At 42.3% G+C, this 16295-nt stretch overlaps 1 protein-coding gene across 1 annotated transcript in view; it reads left to right on the plus strand.

Moving 5' to 3' along the window:
• The window catches only part of abca12 (ATP-binding cassette, sub-family A (ABC1), member 12), a 93541-nt gene extending 78614 nt beyond the window's left edge, over positions 1 to 14927 (plus strand). The window contains exons 72-82 of the mRNA XM_029711593.1: positions 714 to 873; positions 1237 to 1490; positions 1923 to 2127; positions 2350 to 2459; positions 4103 to 4253; positions 7501 to 7635; positions 8246 to 8349; positions 9028 to 9120; positions 12662 to 12767; positions 13193 to 13330; positions 13787 to 14927. Of these exons, the coding sequence (XP_029567453.1) occupies positions 714 to 873; positions 1237 to 1490; positions 1923 to 2127; positions 2350 to 2459; positions 4103 to 4253; positions 7501 to 7635; positions 8246 to 8349; positions 9028 to 9120; positions 12662 to 12767; positions 13193 to 13330; positions 13787 to 13903 (1573 nt within the window). The 3' untranslated portion in view covers positions 13904 to 14927. The remainder of the gene's footprint in view (positions 1 to 713; positions 874 to 1236; positions 1491 to 1922; positions 2128 to 2349; positions 2460 to 4102; positions 4254 to 7500; positions 7636 to 8245; positions 8350 to 9027; positions 9121 to 12661; positions 12768 to 13192; positions 13331 to 13786) is intronic.
• Positions 14928 to 16295: the final 1368 nt, after the last annotated feature.

The following is a 16295-nucleotide window of genomic DNA, read 5'->3' on the forward strand; positions in this document are numbered from 1 at the left end:
TGTTTCCGGTCACCTTGCCCTGATTAAAAGCAGTGGTTTGCGCGTTCAGTTTTGTGCGAAGGCTGCCATCAATCCACGATTTCTGGTTGGGGAATGTTTTAATAGACGCTGTGGGTACAACATCACCGATGCACTTGGTAATAAACTCGCACACCGAATCAGCGTATTCGTCAATGTTGTTGTTCGCCGCAATGCGGAACATATCCCAGTCCACGTGATCGAAGCAATCTTGAAGCGTGGAATCCGATTGGTCTGACCAGCGTTGAACAGACCTGAGCGCGGGAGCTTCCTGTTTTAGTTTCTGTCTATAGGCTGGGAGCAACAAAATGAGTCGTGGTCAGCTTTTCCAAAGGGAGGGCGGGGGAGGGCCTCCTATTCCATCTAGTTGTGGGGGCAAAAGTGTTGAAGTCTGAGCTAGTGGAAACATCAGATTCAGCTGCTCCCCACTACAGAACCACCCACATGTTCTGGTAAAAATCCCAGCCTTCACATCAAGCACCACCTCCACAGAGTCTTTCACAAGAGATTAGTTGCAAGTTAAAGGCTGAAAGTTGTAATCATAATATCATATCCCAGAACCAAATATCACGTGTGCTAGCTTGCTATGTTTAACAGTCTGTCATTAGAGAGACTAAATGTCTAATGCATTGAACATGAAATAACATGTTATAATGTAAAGACTGACAAGTGTCATGTTGTCATCTGGTTTTCAGGTTTGCCACATTCCCGTGGATGTACCTGCTGTCAGGGGTCTTTAAGGATGCAGAGATGGCTTTCATCAGCTACGTGTGCATCAACCTCTTCATCAGCACCAACACCATCATCTCCACCTCCATCGTCTTCTTCCTGGGACAACTCAATGAGAACGATGAAGTGAGCAGCACAATGTAGACTGAAGGAGCCATTTTATGACTGGAGCCATGTTGAAAAGATCTTTCCCTGAAAATATATGTAGTTCAGACTTTTGTTCTGATTGCCTTTTTATATCGAAGGGGTTTCTGAGTCCATTACTCTTTAGGTTTGATAAAGCATTGTTCTTCTTAGGTAAACAAAGAGGGGTTTTGAACTTCCTTTCAATATTGTTAAATAATTGAACTCATTCTTTGTTTACCTAGTTGACATCCCATGGACTGAGCACCCCTTCTGCGAGTTATGAGATATTCCAGCTCCTGGATGAAGTGCTGACACCTCTCTCTCTCCCTATCTATTTTTCCTTCTCTTTCTCTCTCTCCACAGAGGATACACGAGGTGTACAGCATCCTGTCCTATGTGTTCCTGATCTTCCCCCAGTTTAGTTTTGGGAACGGCCTGATGGAGCTGGCCAGGGTTGAGATGCAGGTTCAGATCCTCAGTGTGTATGGAGTGGATGCCTATAAGAACCCCTTCGCCATGGACATGCTGGGCTGGATGTTCGTCTCCCTCTTCCTCCAAGGCTTCATTGGCTTCAGCCTGCGTCTGCTGCTCAACAAGTGGCTCATACGTAAAGTCAGGTGAGTCTGCTGTGGTGATAGAGAACTATAGCAGATTGGAATGGGCAATGATGATATATGGATGTGGGAGGCATGGTGGGCATGTAGGGCACAATTAAACTGGTCCCAGATCTGTTTTTGCTGTCTTACCAACTCCTATGGCATGGCAACGACCATATGAGTCGTTATCAGGCTATAGGGTCAATGGTGGAAAAGCGTACATTTCTGGTCCCCATATGTTGCTGAGTTCTTCTGTTACTGTTATCCTCATATGCATCTTTTCTCACATTCTTTCTCCCTTTCTCCTTCTTCGAGCAAGCCACTTAACCCTAATTTGCTCCAGGGGCACGGTACTACTATGGCTGACCCTGTAAAACATTTAATTGCACCTATCCGTTGTATGTGACAATAAAACATTTTTTTTTATCCCTTCCTCATCCCTCTCCTCCATAGGAACCTGATCTTCCCCAAGAAAGCAGTGATTCAGACAGGTAGCCTGGACGAGGATGAGGATGTTGTGGCAGAGTGCCAACGTGTGACCAGCGGAGCGGCTGTTACTGACCTGCTGCAGGTCAACCAGCTGACCAAGGTCTACCATCACCTGGCCAAGAAGGTCCAGGCCGTCAAGAGGCTGTCTGTGGGCATTCCTGCTGGGGAGGTAAACTCAGGCTCCGTCTGATTCTGCAACAATCACACCCTTTACAAAGTTTATGAAGTCACTATAAGATTTGCCAATAGGTCACTTTAGGCAAGTCTAAGGCAACTCCAAGTCTTAAGTTAAGTCTTTGAGGATGAGTCCAAATTAAGTCTCGTTCTGAATTTGGTACAGCGGCTGCTTTGGTCCTTGACATGAGTGTGGTTGTGTGGTTGTGCTGTGCAGTGCTTTGGTCTACTGGGGGTGAACGGTGCAGGGAAGACCACCACTTTTAAGATGCTGACTGGAGACATCAGCCCTACTGAAGGGACAGCACAGATCAAGGACTGGGATGGGTAAGGCTATGGTGTAATATGTGTTACATTACCTTATACAGTGCATTCAGAAAGTATTCAGAACGTTTCCCTTTCGCCACATTTTGTTACGTTACAGCCTTATTCTAAAATGTATTAAATAATTGTTTTTACTCACCAACCTACACACAATACCCCATAATGACAAAGCAAAAACAGGTTTTAAGAAATTTTAGCAAATGTATTAAAAATAAAAAACAGAAATACCTTATTTACATAAGTATTCAGACCACTTGCTATGAGACTCGAAATTGAGCTCAGGTGCATCCTGTTTCCATTGATTATCCTTGAGATGTTTCTACAACTTGATTGGAGTCTACCTGTGGTAAACTAAATTGGTTGGACATGATTTGGAAAGGCACACACTTGTTTATATAAGGTCCCACAGTTGACAGTGCGTGTCAGAGCAAAAACCAAGCGATGAGGTCAAAGGAATTGTCCGTAGAGCTCCGAGATAGGATTGTGTCGAGGCACAGATCTGAGGAAGGGTACCAAAACATTTCTGCAGCATTAAAGGTCCCCAAGAACACAGTGGCCCCCATCACTCTTAAATGGAAGAAGTTTGGAACCACCAAGACTCTTCCTTGACCTGGCCGCCGGCCAAACTGAGCAATTGGGGGAGAAGGGCCTTGGTCAGGGAGGTGACCAAGAACCCTATAGTCACTCTGACAGAGCTCCAGAGTTCCTCTGTGGCGATGGAAGAACCTTCCAGAAGGACAACCATCTCTAAAGCACTCCACCAATCAGGCCTTTATGGTAGAGTGGCCAGACGGAAGCCACTCATCAGTAAAAGGCACATGACAGCCCGCTTGGAGTTTGCCAAAAGGCACCTAAAGGACTCTCAGACCATGAGAAAAAAGATTCTCTGTTCTGATGAAACCAAGATGGAACTACTTGGCCTTAATGCCAAGCGTCACATATGGAGGAAACTTGGCACCATCCCTATGGTGAAGCATGGTGGTGGCAGCATCATGCTGTGGGGATGTTTTTCAGAGGCAGGGACTGGAAGACTAGCCAGGATCGAGGGAAAAATGAACGGAGAAAAGTACAGAGATCCTTGATGAAAACCTGTTCCAGAGCGCTCAGGACCTCAGACTGGGGTGAATGTTCACCTTTCAACAGGACAACCACCCTAAGCACACAGCCAAGACAACGCAGGAGTGGCTTCGGGACAAGTCTCTGAATGTCCTTGAGTGGCCCAAGCCAGATCCCGGACTTGAACCTGAATGAACATCTCTAGAGAGACCTGAAAATAGCTGTGCAGCGATGCTCCCCATCCAACCTGACAGAGCTTGAGAAGATATGCAGAGAAGAATGGGAGAAACTTCCCTAATACAGGTGTGCCAAGCTTGTCGCATCATACCCAAGAAGACACAAGGCTGTAATCGCTGCTGAATACTTTCCTGAATGCACTTTATTTTACAAATATCCATTCATTAATGGATTTGAGTATATGATCCATTTGATTATCCCCTGCAATTATGCTCTTGTAAGATACATTTTTTAAAAGTGAAGTATACTTTTCTCACGTCACCTGCCTGTATTATTCAGAACCATTTCCTGAGAGCCTAGAAACCATTTCACCTCTTATACTCTTTTATCTCTATCTGCGTACGTGCTTTCAGGAGGATGGTTGACATCATTGACTGCCGTAACGAGGGCATCAACATCGGCTACTGTCCCCAAGTGGACGCTCTGGATGACCTGCTGACAGGGGAGGAGCACCTGTACTTCTATGCCCGCATCCGAGGCATCGCCAAGAGAGAGATTGACCGGGTAAGACATCCCACAACCATAGAGGACTTCTTTGTGACCGTGTAGAGGGTGGATTGTGTCACCTAGGATCTGGGTAACTGTGTTTCTCCCCATTGAGATATGGCCCTCATTTACACCCACAACAATACACATATCTTTTATCAAAGCACAGAGAACAACATCACCATTGCAGAACAACATTAAAATCTGAAAATAAAAGACCCATATCTAGCTAGGTACTGTACTCCTTTCTTCTTTGCTTTACATCAAAGCACGGAGAACAACATCAACAGAAGAACTTCAGAATCTGAAAATAAAATATTGAAATCTAGCTAGGTACTGAGGTACTCCTTCCTACTTTGCTCTCATCAAAGCATGGAGAACATCAACATAACCGAATAACAAAATAAAAAAAAGTTAAGATTGACATCTAGCTTGACACTGTACTCCTTTTGTCCTTTGCTGTCCATCAAAACACAGAGAACAACATCAACAGATCGACTTTAGAATCAGAAAGGATAAAAGTTCCATCTCTAGCTATTGTAGTACTAAATGCTGGAACACTCACTCTGAGTAAGACCGAGAAACCCAGTGAAGAACCCTTAAAGATACAATACACCAGGCTGGTATAAAGCTGAATGTAGTTTATACAGAGCTGTGCTTGGTTACCTCTGTTTTCCAATTAAGGCAGACTGTAGTGGATGTATCAATGGATCCAGATGGATTTTTCTTCCTAGCAGAGAGATCATGCTATGATGAGAGGATCATGTTTGACAGTTCACCACAGGCACTGCTCCACCTAATTCATCACTCAGAAAGGTAATCAATCTGTGCATTCATTCTCACAGGATTATTATGGAGAGTGTTTCTGATGTTTCCTCTCTCGCTGTAATACTGATGAAGTCTGCACGGAGAACAGTCAAAGATAATGAGATTTGAGATTTTTTTTTCTATCTGACATGTCACAAAAGGTCACAAGTCACATGTGAGCACATTCAAAGCATTTTCAAAGAAACTGAATCATATTTACAGAGAATAATACATATTCATGATGACCCAGATCTGCTTACAAAGGGGGAAAGCTAGCATCCTTTGACTGTGTGGGTTTTTGAGGATGTCTAGCATCTATCAAGGGCTCCCTCTACCATCCTCTCTCTCCCCTTCCTCCCCACCCTCTCTCTCTCTCAACCTTCCTCTCCTCTCCCCTCCTCCCTCTCCATCCTTTCATTTTGGACACATCAGCCCCATTACACAGATAGGCGCTGACAACCTCAATGATGTCACCAATAGATACAAACAGCCAATCAGACACAGAAATGATGCGGATGACTCGCCATAATCTCCATTATACCAGAGCCCTTTACTGCTGTCGTTACCATTCTCTGTTCCGTTCAGGGTGATGACAAAAATGGCTTTAATGTCCACAACAACAGTGGCTGCTAGTCTTAGGTAATTCATACAGATAGGTAGAGGGGGGAGGGAGAGAAAGAGAGAGAGAGAGACAACAATGGCTTTAATGACCATAACAACAGTGGTTATAGCCTTAAGATAATTCACAGAGATAGGTTGGTTTATATATAGCCTCCCTCCTCTGTAATGCTCTTCATCAGACAGTCATAACTTGAGGTAATTAGACCAAGGCCTAATGCCTTAATGGGGTTGTTTCATATTTACATGGTTTAGCCACTATTTATTTAGGGGAAACATTATAGCTCGGTGGTAAAGGCCACCTGAAGAGAGAATAAAATAGCACTTTTAAACTAAATGTTAGTACACTTACTGTTAGTACAATCTAGGAGACCGAACATACTTTTGAACTAACTGTTAGATATTTTCTTATCAACGTTTTAGCTAGATAATCATTCAAAATTCACATTTGTTTGATGTTGTGTCTTTATCCATGGAACACATATGTTATAAAGCTGTTTATTATACGAAGTTAATCGAAGTATACCTGGGGCGGACCAGAGATTTTTCAGGACTTAAAGGGTGTGGACTTTGAAAGGCATTCTATATCTTTGCTAAGGACTATTAACCAGGAATACAAAAGACAATCATGTGTAAATGTTGTCGACCTATGGGAAAATAGCTCATGCTTAAGATTGCTGTAAAGGAGCCTTAGTGTAGAATGAATATAAAACAGTTGCATTTAGAGCAGCTCCACTGTCTAGGGTTTTTATGGTGCATGTAATATGGATTATTTTAAATGCAACAAAAAGTCTAGCATACTGTTGTTAATGTCTTTGATGCACACATAGACAATTCAGTGTGTTGTTGCTCTCAGTCAATGTCAATTGCTTATTAGTCAACTCGAGCTTATAGCTTTTTTGGTTTAAATTGATAAATTGTAAGCAGAATATGTTCTTCCTCAGACTGGTTTAAGCTTGCAAATGTACATAGGTAGAGAAGACACATAATATAGCACACAAAACAACCAAACCCACACTTGATTGCCAAATGTCATTAAAAATGCATGGCGGAAAAGTCAAACTAGATATTCATCTGGGTAATAGGTATTTAACTGCTGGACCCCGGTGCTTTTAACCCAAACGGGTCTCTTTAACTAGGCAGAAGACACGTTTAAATTTCTAACCAAAAAGTAAAGTATCCTATTCTTCTTAACATTTCTCCATAGTAGGTTTACAGTATCTCTGTAAGTCTTCAAGTAATGGCCCAGGAGTTTATTTGCTTCAATCACTGAAAACAACCAGTGCTTAGTAGAAAGATGCTTCTATTTGAGCCAGGCATCTATTTCCTCAATGCACACAGGTTTTGCTCAATAAAATGTTGAAAAGACTACCACACTGTTAATTGTAAACCTTATAATAACAAATCAATTGCAGATCAGACTTGCAAAGACTAGGCTGCCTATCATACACCCCCCATCATTCTCTGACTCGTTGAGCCTTGTATCCCACGTAGTTGAGCAGACCTTTATCTTCTTTTGCACAATATTTACAGTACTCACTGAAGTTCACTCCTAAACAATGAATTTAGGCACAGGTTTATTTGAAACATTTATTTGCTGAAATGTGTGCTGATGCTCGGCTTGAAAAAAAGGGACAGGAGGCTATTTGAGATTGCATTTGAAGTTTTACAGTACGTAACTGGTCTCTGTTTTTAACCCAAAATAATCTTTAGAAAAATTTCAGTTTCTCACAAAATGGAAAATAAAGTATGTATTCTTCTTTTCTACATAATAGGTATATATGTAACTGGACTTTTTTTTTTACCCAAACTGGTTTCTCTTGTCCTTTCTCCCTCCCAGGTGGTCAATTACCTACTGAAGAAGCTGGAGCTGGGGTACCATAGACACACCATCAGTGACAGTTACAGCTGTGGAACCCGTAGGAAGCTCTCCACTGCCCTGGCACTCATAGGACACCCAAATATACTGCTGCTGGTGAGGACACACACACACACACACCCACACACACACACACACACACACACACACACACACACACACACACACACACACACACACACACACACACACACACACACAAAAACACAAACAGATAAGGCTGCTGGTGAGCAGCCTGAGGACCCATCCGAGAGCAACACTATTCATCAATCTGTCAAATTAACAGTGTGACATCATCATACCTACTGCTAACACAATGTTGCAGATACTCATCTCATCCCTGTATGGTGTCCATTTTAGGAAATCCTCAGAATTGTGTTTATTACATTTTTTATTCATATTTTTTATTTCAGGGGGTACTGCAGCACCCTCAACACCCCTATTTCCCGTGGCTTAGGCCTCATACTGAAGCAAACATATTGCTGCTGCTCCTCCGGTGAAAGCCTTATCTCAGTCCTATATATGGTGTCCATATTAGGACATCTTCAGACAGACATCAGTCTCTTACCTCACCTTTACATAAGTCATAAGTCAAGTTTGACCACTACACGGGTCAAGCACCAGGCATTCACTCCTCCCTATTCCATCTCACTTGAACTCACCTCTCTCCTCTTTTCCTCTCTTCCCTCTGTCCCTCTCTCCTCAGGACGAGCCTACCTCAGGTATGGACCCTCGCTCCAAACGTCACCTGTGGAAGATCATCTCAGAGGAAGTCAAGGGGAAGTGTGCTGTAGTTCTCACCTCTCACAGGTAAACGTCCCTACCTCTCCAACGCCTCTACAATCCCATGATCTTTTTTTTAAGATACTGTACTACAGTCTTTTACACAACATTTTTTAGAAAGTCTCTTTAATAAATGTATTGAGTGATCATAAAATTAGGGAAGGTACTGGGTTTCTGTGAAGCTACGCAGTATACTGTATGAGTTATAAAATGAAGCAGTAAGGCCTGAGGGGGTGTGGTATATGGTCAATATACCACAGCAAAGGGCTGTTCTTACGCACGACACAATGCAGAGTTCCTGGATACAACCCTTAGCCGTGGTATATTTGCCATATACCACAAACCCCCGAGGTGACATATTGCTATTATAAACTGGTTACCATTGTAATTAGAAGAGTAAAAATACATGTTTTGTCATACCCGTGTTATATGATCTGATATACCACAGCTTTCAGCCAATCGGCGTTCAGGGTTTGAACCACCCAGTTTATAATAATAATTCATCTCCCATCATAAGGACAACAATGGAAATACGTCTCTGACTTCCTTGTCTCATCCTCAGTGATTTTATGTGTTTTTTATGTGTGTTTTAAAATGGTCAACTAAACTCAAATGTGTGTGTGCTTGTTGCAGTATATGTTGTATATTCTGATAGATAATGGTTCATTTTCCCTCTATAACTTCTACTGTGTGTGTGTGTTCCAGTATGGAGGAGTGCGAGGCTCTTTGCACCCGTCTGGCCATCATGGTGAAGGGTCAGTTCAGGTGTCTGGGCTCCCTGCAGCACATCAAGAACAGGTCAGTGGCCTTTCGTCCTCCCCTCTCCTCCACCTCTCCTTCCTCTCTCATCCCCTCTCAGCTAGTCATTAGTCACCTCTGGTCCTCTGCTGCTCTCCTCCTATTGTTTTCTCACTGATCTGTTGTTCTCTGTACCAGAGCCTATGCTGGGCTGGTTGCAGGTTTTTTTGTGTTGCCTTGCAAACTCCTATAACAGTAATTGTTTGGCATTACAACAGCCAAAGGAGATTTGGGACCCACATATTCCTATTGTTCTCTGACTCATAATTTGTTCCCTGTATCGTACACCTAGCCTGGTCCCAGATCTGCTTGTGCTGTCTTGCCAACTCATATGATCATTGTTTGGCATGAAAACGACCATAGGAGTTGGCAAGACAGTACAAACAGATCTAGGACCAGGCTATTCCTATTGTTCTCTGACTGATCTGACGTTTGTTTCCTGTACTCTAGGCTAGCTTGTTCCCAGATCTGTTTGTGTTTTATAGCCAACTACTGCACAAGGACAACTCAAACAGATCTGGGACCAGGCTAACTGAATGCTAGGCTGTAGCTTGTAGACAAATATTAGTGGCGAACTGTGACTATTGGACCTAGGCCTTCGGTGGGGGTAAAAAATCTTCCAACACATTGTACCAAACTCAAAAATCAAGGAAAATAACAGAAACATAGCATCACTTAATGCACCCAACTGAATCAAACTGGCCTGAGGCTGAGCCACGCTTCGGGATGCCACTCACACAGACAGCCCCAGCACGGATAATGCTACTAGAAACAACAAATCTAACTGCTTACACAACCTATGGTAGCCTAACGCCATCACTATCATACTATCACCAAAAGCAACAACAGTGACACATCAAAGAATGTGAGTGTGACAGGCTGGTGATGCTGTAAGGACAGTGACTGTACTTTTTGTAAAAGACATAGCTAAGGCTGATAGAAAGACAACAGTCACACATAGCATGATGTTAAAGAATAAGCAGTACATTCACTCAGACATAAATAGCCAGTAGGTCTCAATCATAATACAAAAACTCAACCATTAGGCTAAGCATTTGCCAATCAAAATGTACAAGTCTTATTTCTCATTGCAAACTGTAACCAGTTATCTTAAAGAATCATCAAGGAGCCCACACACTCCAGCCACAAGCTGTTCACTCCCTTACCATCGGGCAGACAGTATCAGAACATGAGGTCTGATACCAACAGGCTCAGAGACAGTTTTCTGACATCACAGATTCTCATCAGACTAACTCCTTGAATACTCTACTCCTTGAAGTTTGCAGTTGTGTCTAAACACTATTGAGCAATATATAAAAAAATGTTTTAACCTCTTAGTGTATGTACTTTACTGTATTTATAATTTGGATCTAGATTTTCAACAGTAAAAGTTCAAAAATCTCTGGAGGACGTCTTTAACTTCTTGTTGAAAGTTAATCTTGAAAAGGGCGAAGCTAACAAATTAGCAACAACATCCTCTTCAATAACACCTGCTGCAGCTGCCGCACACTAGCCTACAACAAAAGCTAAACTCAGCAAAAAAATAAACGTCCCTTTTTCAGGACCCTGTCTTTCAATGATCATTTGTAAAAATCCATATAACTTCACAGATCTTTATTGTAAAGGGTTTTAACACTGTTTCCCATGCTTGTTCAATGAACCATAAACAATTAATGAACATGCACCTGTGGAACGGTCGTTAAGACACTAACAGCTTACAGACGGTAGGCAATTAAGGTCACAGTTATGAAAACATAGGACACTAAAAAGGCATTTCTACTGACTCTGAAAAACACCAAAAGAAAGATGGGGTCCCTGCTCATCTGCGTGAATGTGCCTTAGGCATGCTGCAAGGAGGAATGAGGACTGCAGATGTGGCCAGGGCAAAAAATTGCAATGTCCATACTGTGAGACGCCTAAGACAGTGCTACAGGGAGACAGGACGGACAGCTGATCGTCCTCGCAGTGGCAGACCACGTGTAACAACACCTGCACAGGATCGGTACATCCGAGCATCACACCTGCGGGACAGGTATAGGATGGCAACATTAACTGCCCGAGTTACACGAGGAACGCACAATCTCTCTATCAGTGCTCAGACTGTCCACAATAGGCTGAGAGAGGCTGGACTGAGGGCTTGTAGGCCTGTTGTAAGGCAGGTCCTCACCAGACATCACCGCAACAACGTCGCCTACGGGCACAAACCCATTGTCACTGGACCAGTCAGGACTGGCAAATGGTGCTCTTCACTGACGAGTCGTGGTTTTGTCTCACCAGAGGTGATGGTCGGATTCGCGTTTTTTCGTCGAAGGAATGAGCGTTACACCGAGGCCTGTACTCTGGAGCGGGATCGATTTGGAGGTGGAGGGTCCGTCATGGTCTGTGGCGGTGTGTCACAGCATCATCGGACTGAGCTTGTTGTCATTGCAGGCAATCTCAACGCTGTGCATTACAGGGAAGATATCCTCCTCCCTCATGTGGTACCCTTCCTGCAGGCTCATCCTGACATGACCCTCCAGCATGACAATGCCACCAGCCATACTGCTCGTTCTGTGCGTGATTTCCTACAAGACAGGAATGTCAGTGTTCTGCCATGGCTAGCGAAGAGCCTGGATCTCAATCCCAATGTGCACGTCTGGGACCTATTGGATCGGAGGGTGAGGGCTAGGGCCATTCCCCCCAGAAATGTCCATGAACTTGCAGGTGCCTTGGTGGAAGAGTGGGGTAACATCTCACAGCAAGGACTGGTAAATCTGGCACTGTCCATGAGGAGATGCACTGCAGTACTTAATGCAGCTGGTGGCCACACCAGATACTGACAGTTACTTTTGACCCCCCCTTTGTTCAGGGACACATTATTCAATTTCTGTTAGTCACATGTCTGTGGAAATTGTTCAGTTTATGTCTCAGTTGTTGAATCTTGTTAAGTTTGCTGAAAATAAACGCAGTTGAGAGGTGAGAGGACATTTGTTTTTTTGCTGAGTTTAGCTATCTAGACTGTGGGAAAACTACTGGTCGCTATTGCGCAGTGACCTATTGGCCTTCGAGAAGACAGAAGTTTCCATACGTTTTTGGAAAAATGGTCCCATCCATTAATGTGATTAGTTGATTCCACTGTCACTCTAAAATTCTGCTCTATGGCAGGTTTCTGAGGGCCTAGCCAATGGCTGACTTAACTAATGGCTGATTTATGTCCCTAGAGACCGCCAAAGAAAAATTCTGATTGGATTTATTTTCTCTTCGGTGTTAACCCTTTCCTTTCCAACACAAACTGAAGAGATTAAATCAGAATATAATTGACAATAGGAATATAGTTAGAATATAATTGAAATATTATTGAAAAGATTAAATAGAAATTAAAAGTAAATGTATATTTTAAAACTACAACAACTATTTTATAAATCCTTAGGCCTTCTTTGAAGTCGTAGAAGGCCCTCATGCCGGTTCTCTACTGCCTAATATCCCCCCTTCCAATAGACAATAACTCTGATTGGTAATAAAATAGTCAACATTCCTTCGTGACGATGTGAATTTCTCTCAGGTTTGGCAGCGGCTTCACGGTGAAGATGCACCTGGCTGTGTCTTCCTGTGATGTAGAGGTCATCACTAATTTCATGCAGTGCCACTTCCCCAGCACGTACCTCAAGGTAAGATACCTGGGACAGTCTGGTCTGAGGGACTGAATGAATGAACTGTACTGATCCCCAGAGGGGAAATCTAATTTGTGCCAGTATAAAATACATTTCTATAAAATTCCCACAAAGCACATTCACACACACTGCACTATAATGGCAAAACGCGGTAACTACGAATTTGGTCAAACATCTTTGATCTGTTGTTATGGTCAGGTATATTATCCGATTAATGTTGTATTTAATTTCCTGACACAAGAACAAGCCAGTTGATCAGAAATGGTTGTCTGTCAAGATAGAAAAATACTTTGAAGTCAGATTTAGCAGTAAAACAAAATGTAGTTCATGCATTTTGCCTTTGTACTGTAGAACAGCACAGTTTATGATATGTGGCACCTGATTGATTGATTGAGATGTGCCCTAATGTCTCCTCCTCCCAGGACCAGCACTCTTCCATGGTGGAGTATCATGTGCCTGTGGCACCTGGAGGTGTGGCGGACATCTTTGACCAGCTGGAGTCTAACAAGGCCGCTCTGCAGATTAAGCACTTCTCTGTCAGCCAGACTACCCTGGATGAGGTGAGAGAGAGAGGGATGATCCGAAAGAGGGAGGGAAGGATGGTGGAGGGTGGGGGGGTGGAAGGGAGAGAGAGGGACACGGAGAGAAAGGCAGATGGAGAGAGTGAGTGATGGGGTGTGAGAATAAGAGAGAGAAAGAAAGAGAGAAACCGAGGGGGGGAGTCTGTTGGAGGGAGAGAGAGACCTAACAGACTTAAAAGGCCATTATGTCTTCACACTTCAGAAATCAAGGTGCAAAAAGAGGCTTTGAATCCTATTCAGAGTACTGAGAGGGTATGAACCTACAACCAACACTCTTAGAAAAACAGGTTCCAAAAGGGTTCTTTGGTTGTCCCCTTTTTGGATCCAGGTTGAATAATTTTGGGTTCCATGTAGAACCCTCTGTGAAAAGTATGTAAAGCAGTCGGAACAACCAACCCAGTCACTGATCCTGTTGAATCATTCATTCCCCTCCAGGTCTTCATCAACTTTGCAATGGGGAAGGTTGGCATCGAGACTATCCCAATCCACAGCGACGAATATTCCGAAGCAGACAGCATCAGCCTCGAATCCATCGCGGCTTCAGATACATAGCTTTGGCGGCCATCTTGTTCCCAATGCATCTGTTTGAAGACACAAACTGTGACGGAAGAAGAGCAACATTTGCACTAGATAGAAATTAATAAACAGATCTAAGTTTTAATAATAATGGAACATTTAAAATATGAATCAACCTGCAATCACTATACTTAATTTTAATTTTGTAATTTTGCTTTAGTACTCTTCTCAGTTTCACTTTTATACCTTATGAAGGATAACTTATGAAGTCACTTTGTTGCCACTTTGGACTGTTAAATTGAACAGGGTGTGTCTCTTGTTGTTTCATCAGGTAATGAGATTCATAGAGATGTGAACATGCTTCTATCATGTTTCAAAATCCTAAAAATGTAATGGCCTTCCTTCCTCACTTGTAGGTTATAACCAATGAACAAAAGTGCAATTATCTGTTTACTTGTCATGAACAAAACATATATTAATGGAAATCGTGCCTAAGATCAAATACGTTGTATTGTCATGTTATTATCATTGCAAATCTGAGTACTGTGGTGGAGTCACTGCTCTTTAGCAATAGTTGTAACCGTAGAGAGATAAGCATTCTCCACTTTTATCACTCTGTATTCCATTGGTGAAACTCATATCTTTTGTTGATTAAAATCAATTGATTTGGCCCATTGATTAGAATTATATATATATTTTATGTAGCCTACTACCTAGTATATCTGCAGAGGTTCTCATACTTATGGTGACAATATTATAATCACGGCTATTGAGGTAAAAGTCAATACCAAACTTTTTGGCATCCTTAACACTTCCTCTAATGGCATATCTCAATATTTTATTGTTCACTTTCCTCCTAATGCACAGATCCACATGGACATGAATGTACTGAACTTATTTTTTACATTTAATAAAGCTATTATATGATAGCACACACAGTGTTGCTTGTTATAACGTCATGAAACATTACTTTATCCATTAGGCCATATCTATTGAATTTCACCCATGTGCAGGAAAATTACTCTCCTCCATCCTAGTATGATTAAAGATTGTTGTTAGCTACCTTCATCTTCATCATAATTCATTGTCTATTCATTCTATGAATAATAAATTAATGAATAGAAATACAGTTTAGCTGGCCGCCTGGCAGATGTTTCCCCATATAGACGGGTTAGCTGACAATGTCACGAAAACAATGTGCAAGCTTCAATGTGGCAGAAGTTTGTGTGTTGTGATTCTAGATAGACAGATAGCTTGCAACAATGACAAGAAGCTAGCATTTGGGGAATTCTAGGTTGCTCGTTTCAGCTCTTATCTTGTTATTGATATCATGTCTTGAGGTGTTTTGACTGATGTCACGTATACGCTAATATGGCTGAAATCCATTAGCTAACCAACAACTGTAACAGTGTATTTGAGAGACAAGTGCTCATTGTGGAAATGTATTTATGTTTTCAAAAAACATTGGAGAGGAAATATGGTTTGCGTGTTGTCAACAATCTAAGCCAACCTCGTCTGTTTCGCCCCATTGTTGCGCCAAACCTACATTTGCTTTCTATGGGGACAGGCTATGCTGTGTTGCCAACAATTTTTCAGTGAGATCTGCAATTGGCTCCTTGATTTGTCACTAGACGTCACATCACCAAATTGCCTTTCTGCAGCACGGCTGCGATCCCCACGTAGCTTTTTCACCCTTTCCCCCCTTCACATCCCCTCCCCTTTTACTTCTTTGCCTGTGTGTGCGCCTCTGCTGTGACTTATATTATACAGCTTCACCCACTCTCATTTGCAGCAGAATTGAGTTGGAAAAGTTGCTAAATGCAGGGGCAGACTGTGACAAAAATTAAGCCCTGGCATTTCAGCAACAGTAGCTCACATCATCATAATTAACAGTAAGGGTTGATTACTTAAAAAAATATAATATAAATATCAACAAACTGACAGTACAGTTGAAGTCAGAAGTTTACATACACTTATGTTGGAGTCATTAAAACTCGTTTTTCAACCACTCCACAAATTCCTTGTTAACAAACTTTAGTTTTGACAAGTCGGTTAGGACATCTACTTTGTACATGACACAAGTAATTTTTTCCTACAATTGTTTACAGACATATTATTTCACTTATAATTCATTGTATCACAATTCCAGTGGGTCAGAAGTTTACATACACTAAGTTTACAGTGCCTTTAAAGAGCTTGGAAAATTCCAAAAAATGATGTCATGGCTTTAGAAGCTTCTGATAGGCTAATTGACATCATTTGAGTCAATTGGAGGTGTACCTGTGGATGTATTTCAAGGCCTACCTTCAAACTCAGTGCCTCTTTGATTGACATCATGGGAAAATCAAAAGAAATCAGCCTAGACCTCAGAAAAATTGTAGACCTTGCTCCCAAGTCTGGTTCATCCTTGGGAGAAATTTCCAAATGC

The sequence above is a fragment of the Salmo trutta genome, chromosome 24 (assembly GCF_901001165.1).
Source record: "Salmo trutta chromosome 24, fSalTru1.1, whole genome shotgun sequence".
NCBI lineage: Eukaryota > Metazoa > Chordata > Actinopteri > Salmoniformes > Salmonidae > Salmo > Salmo trutta.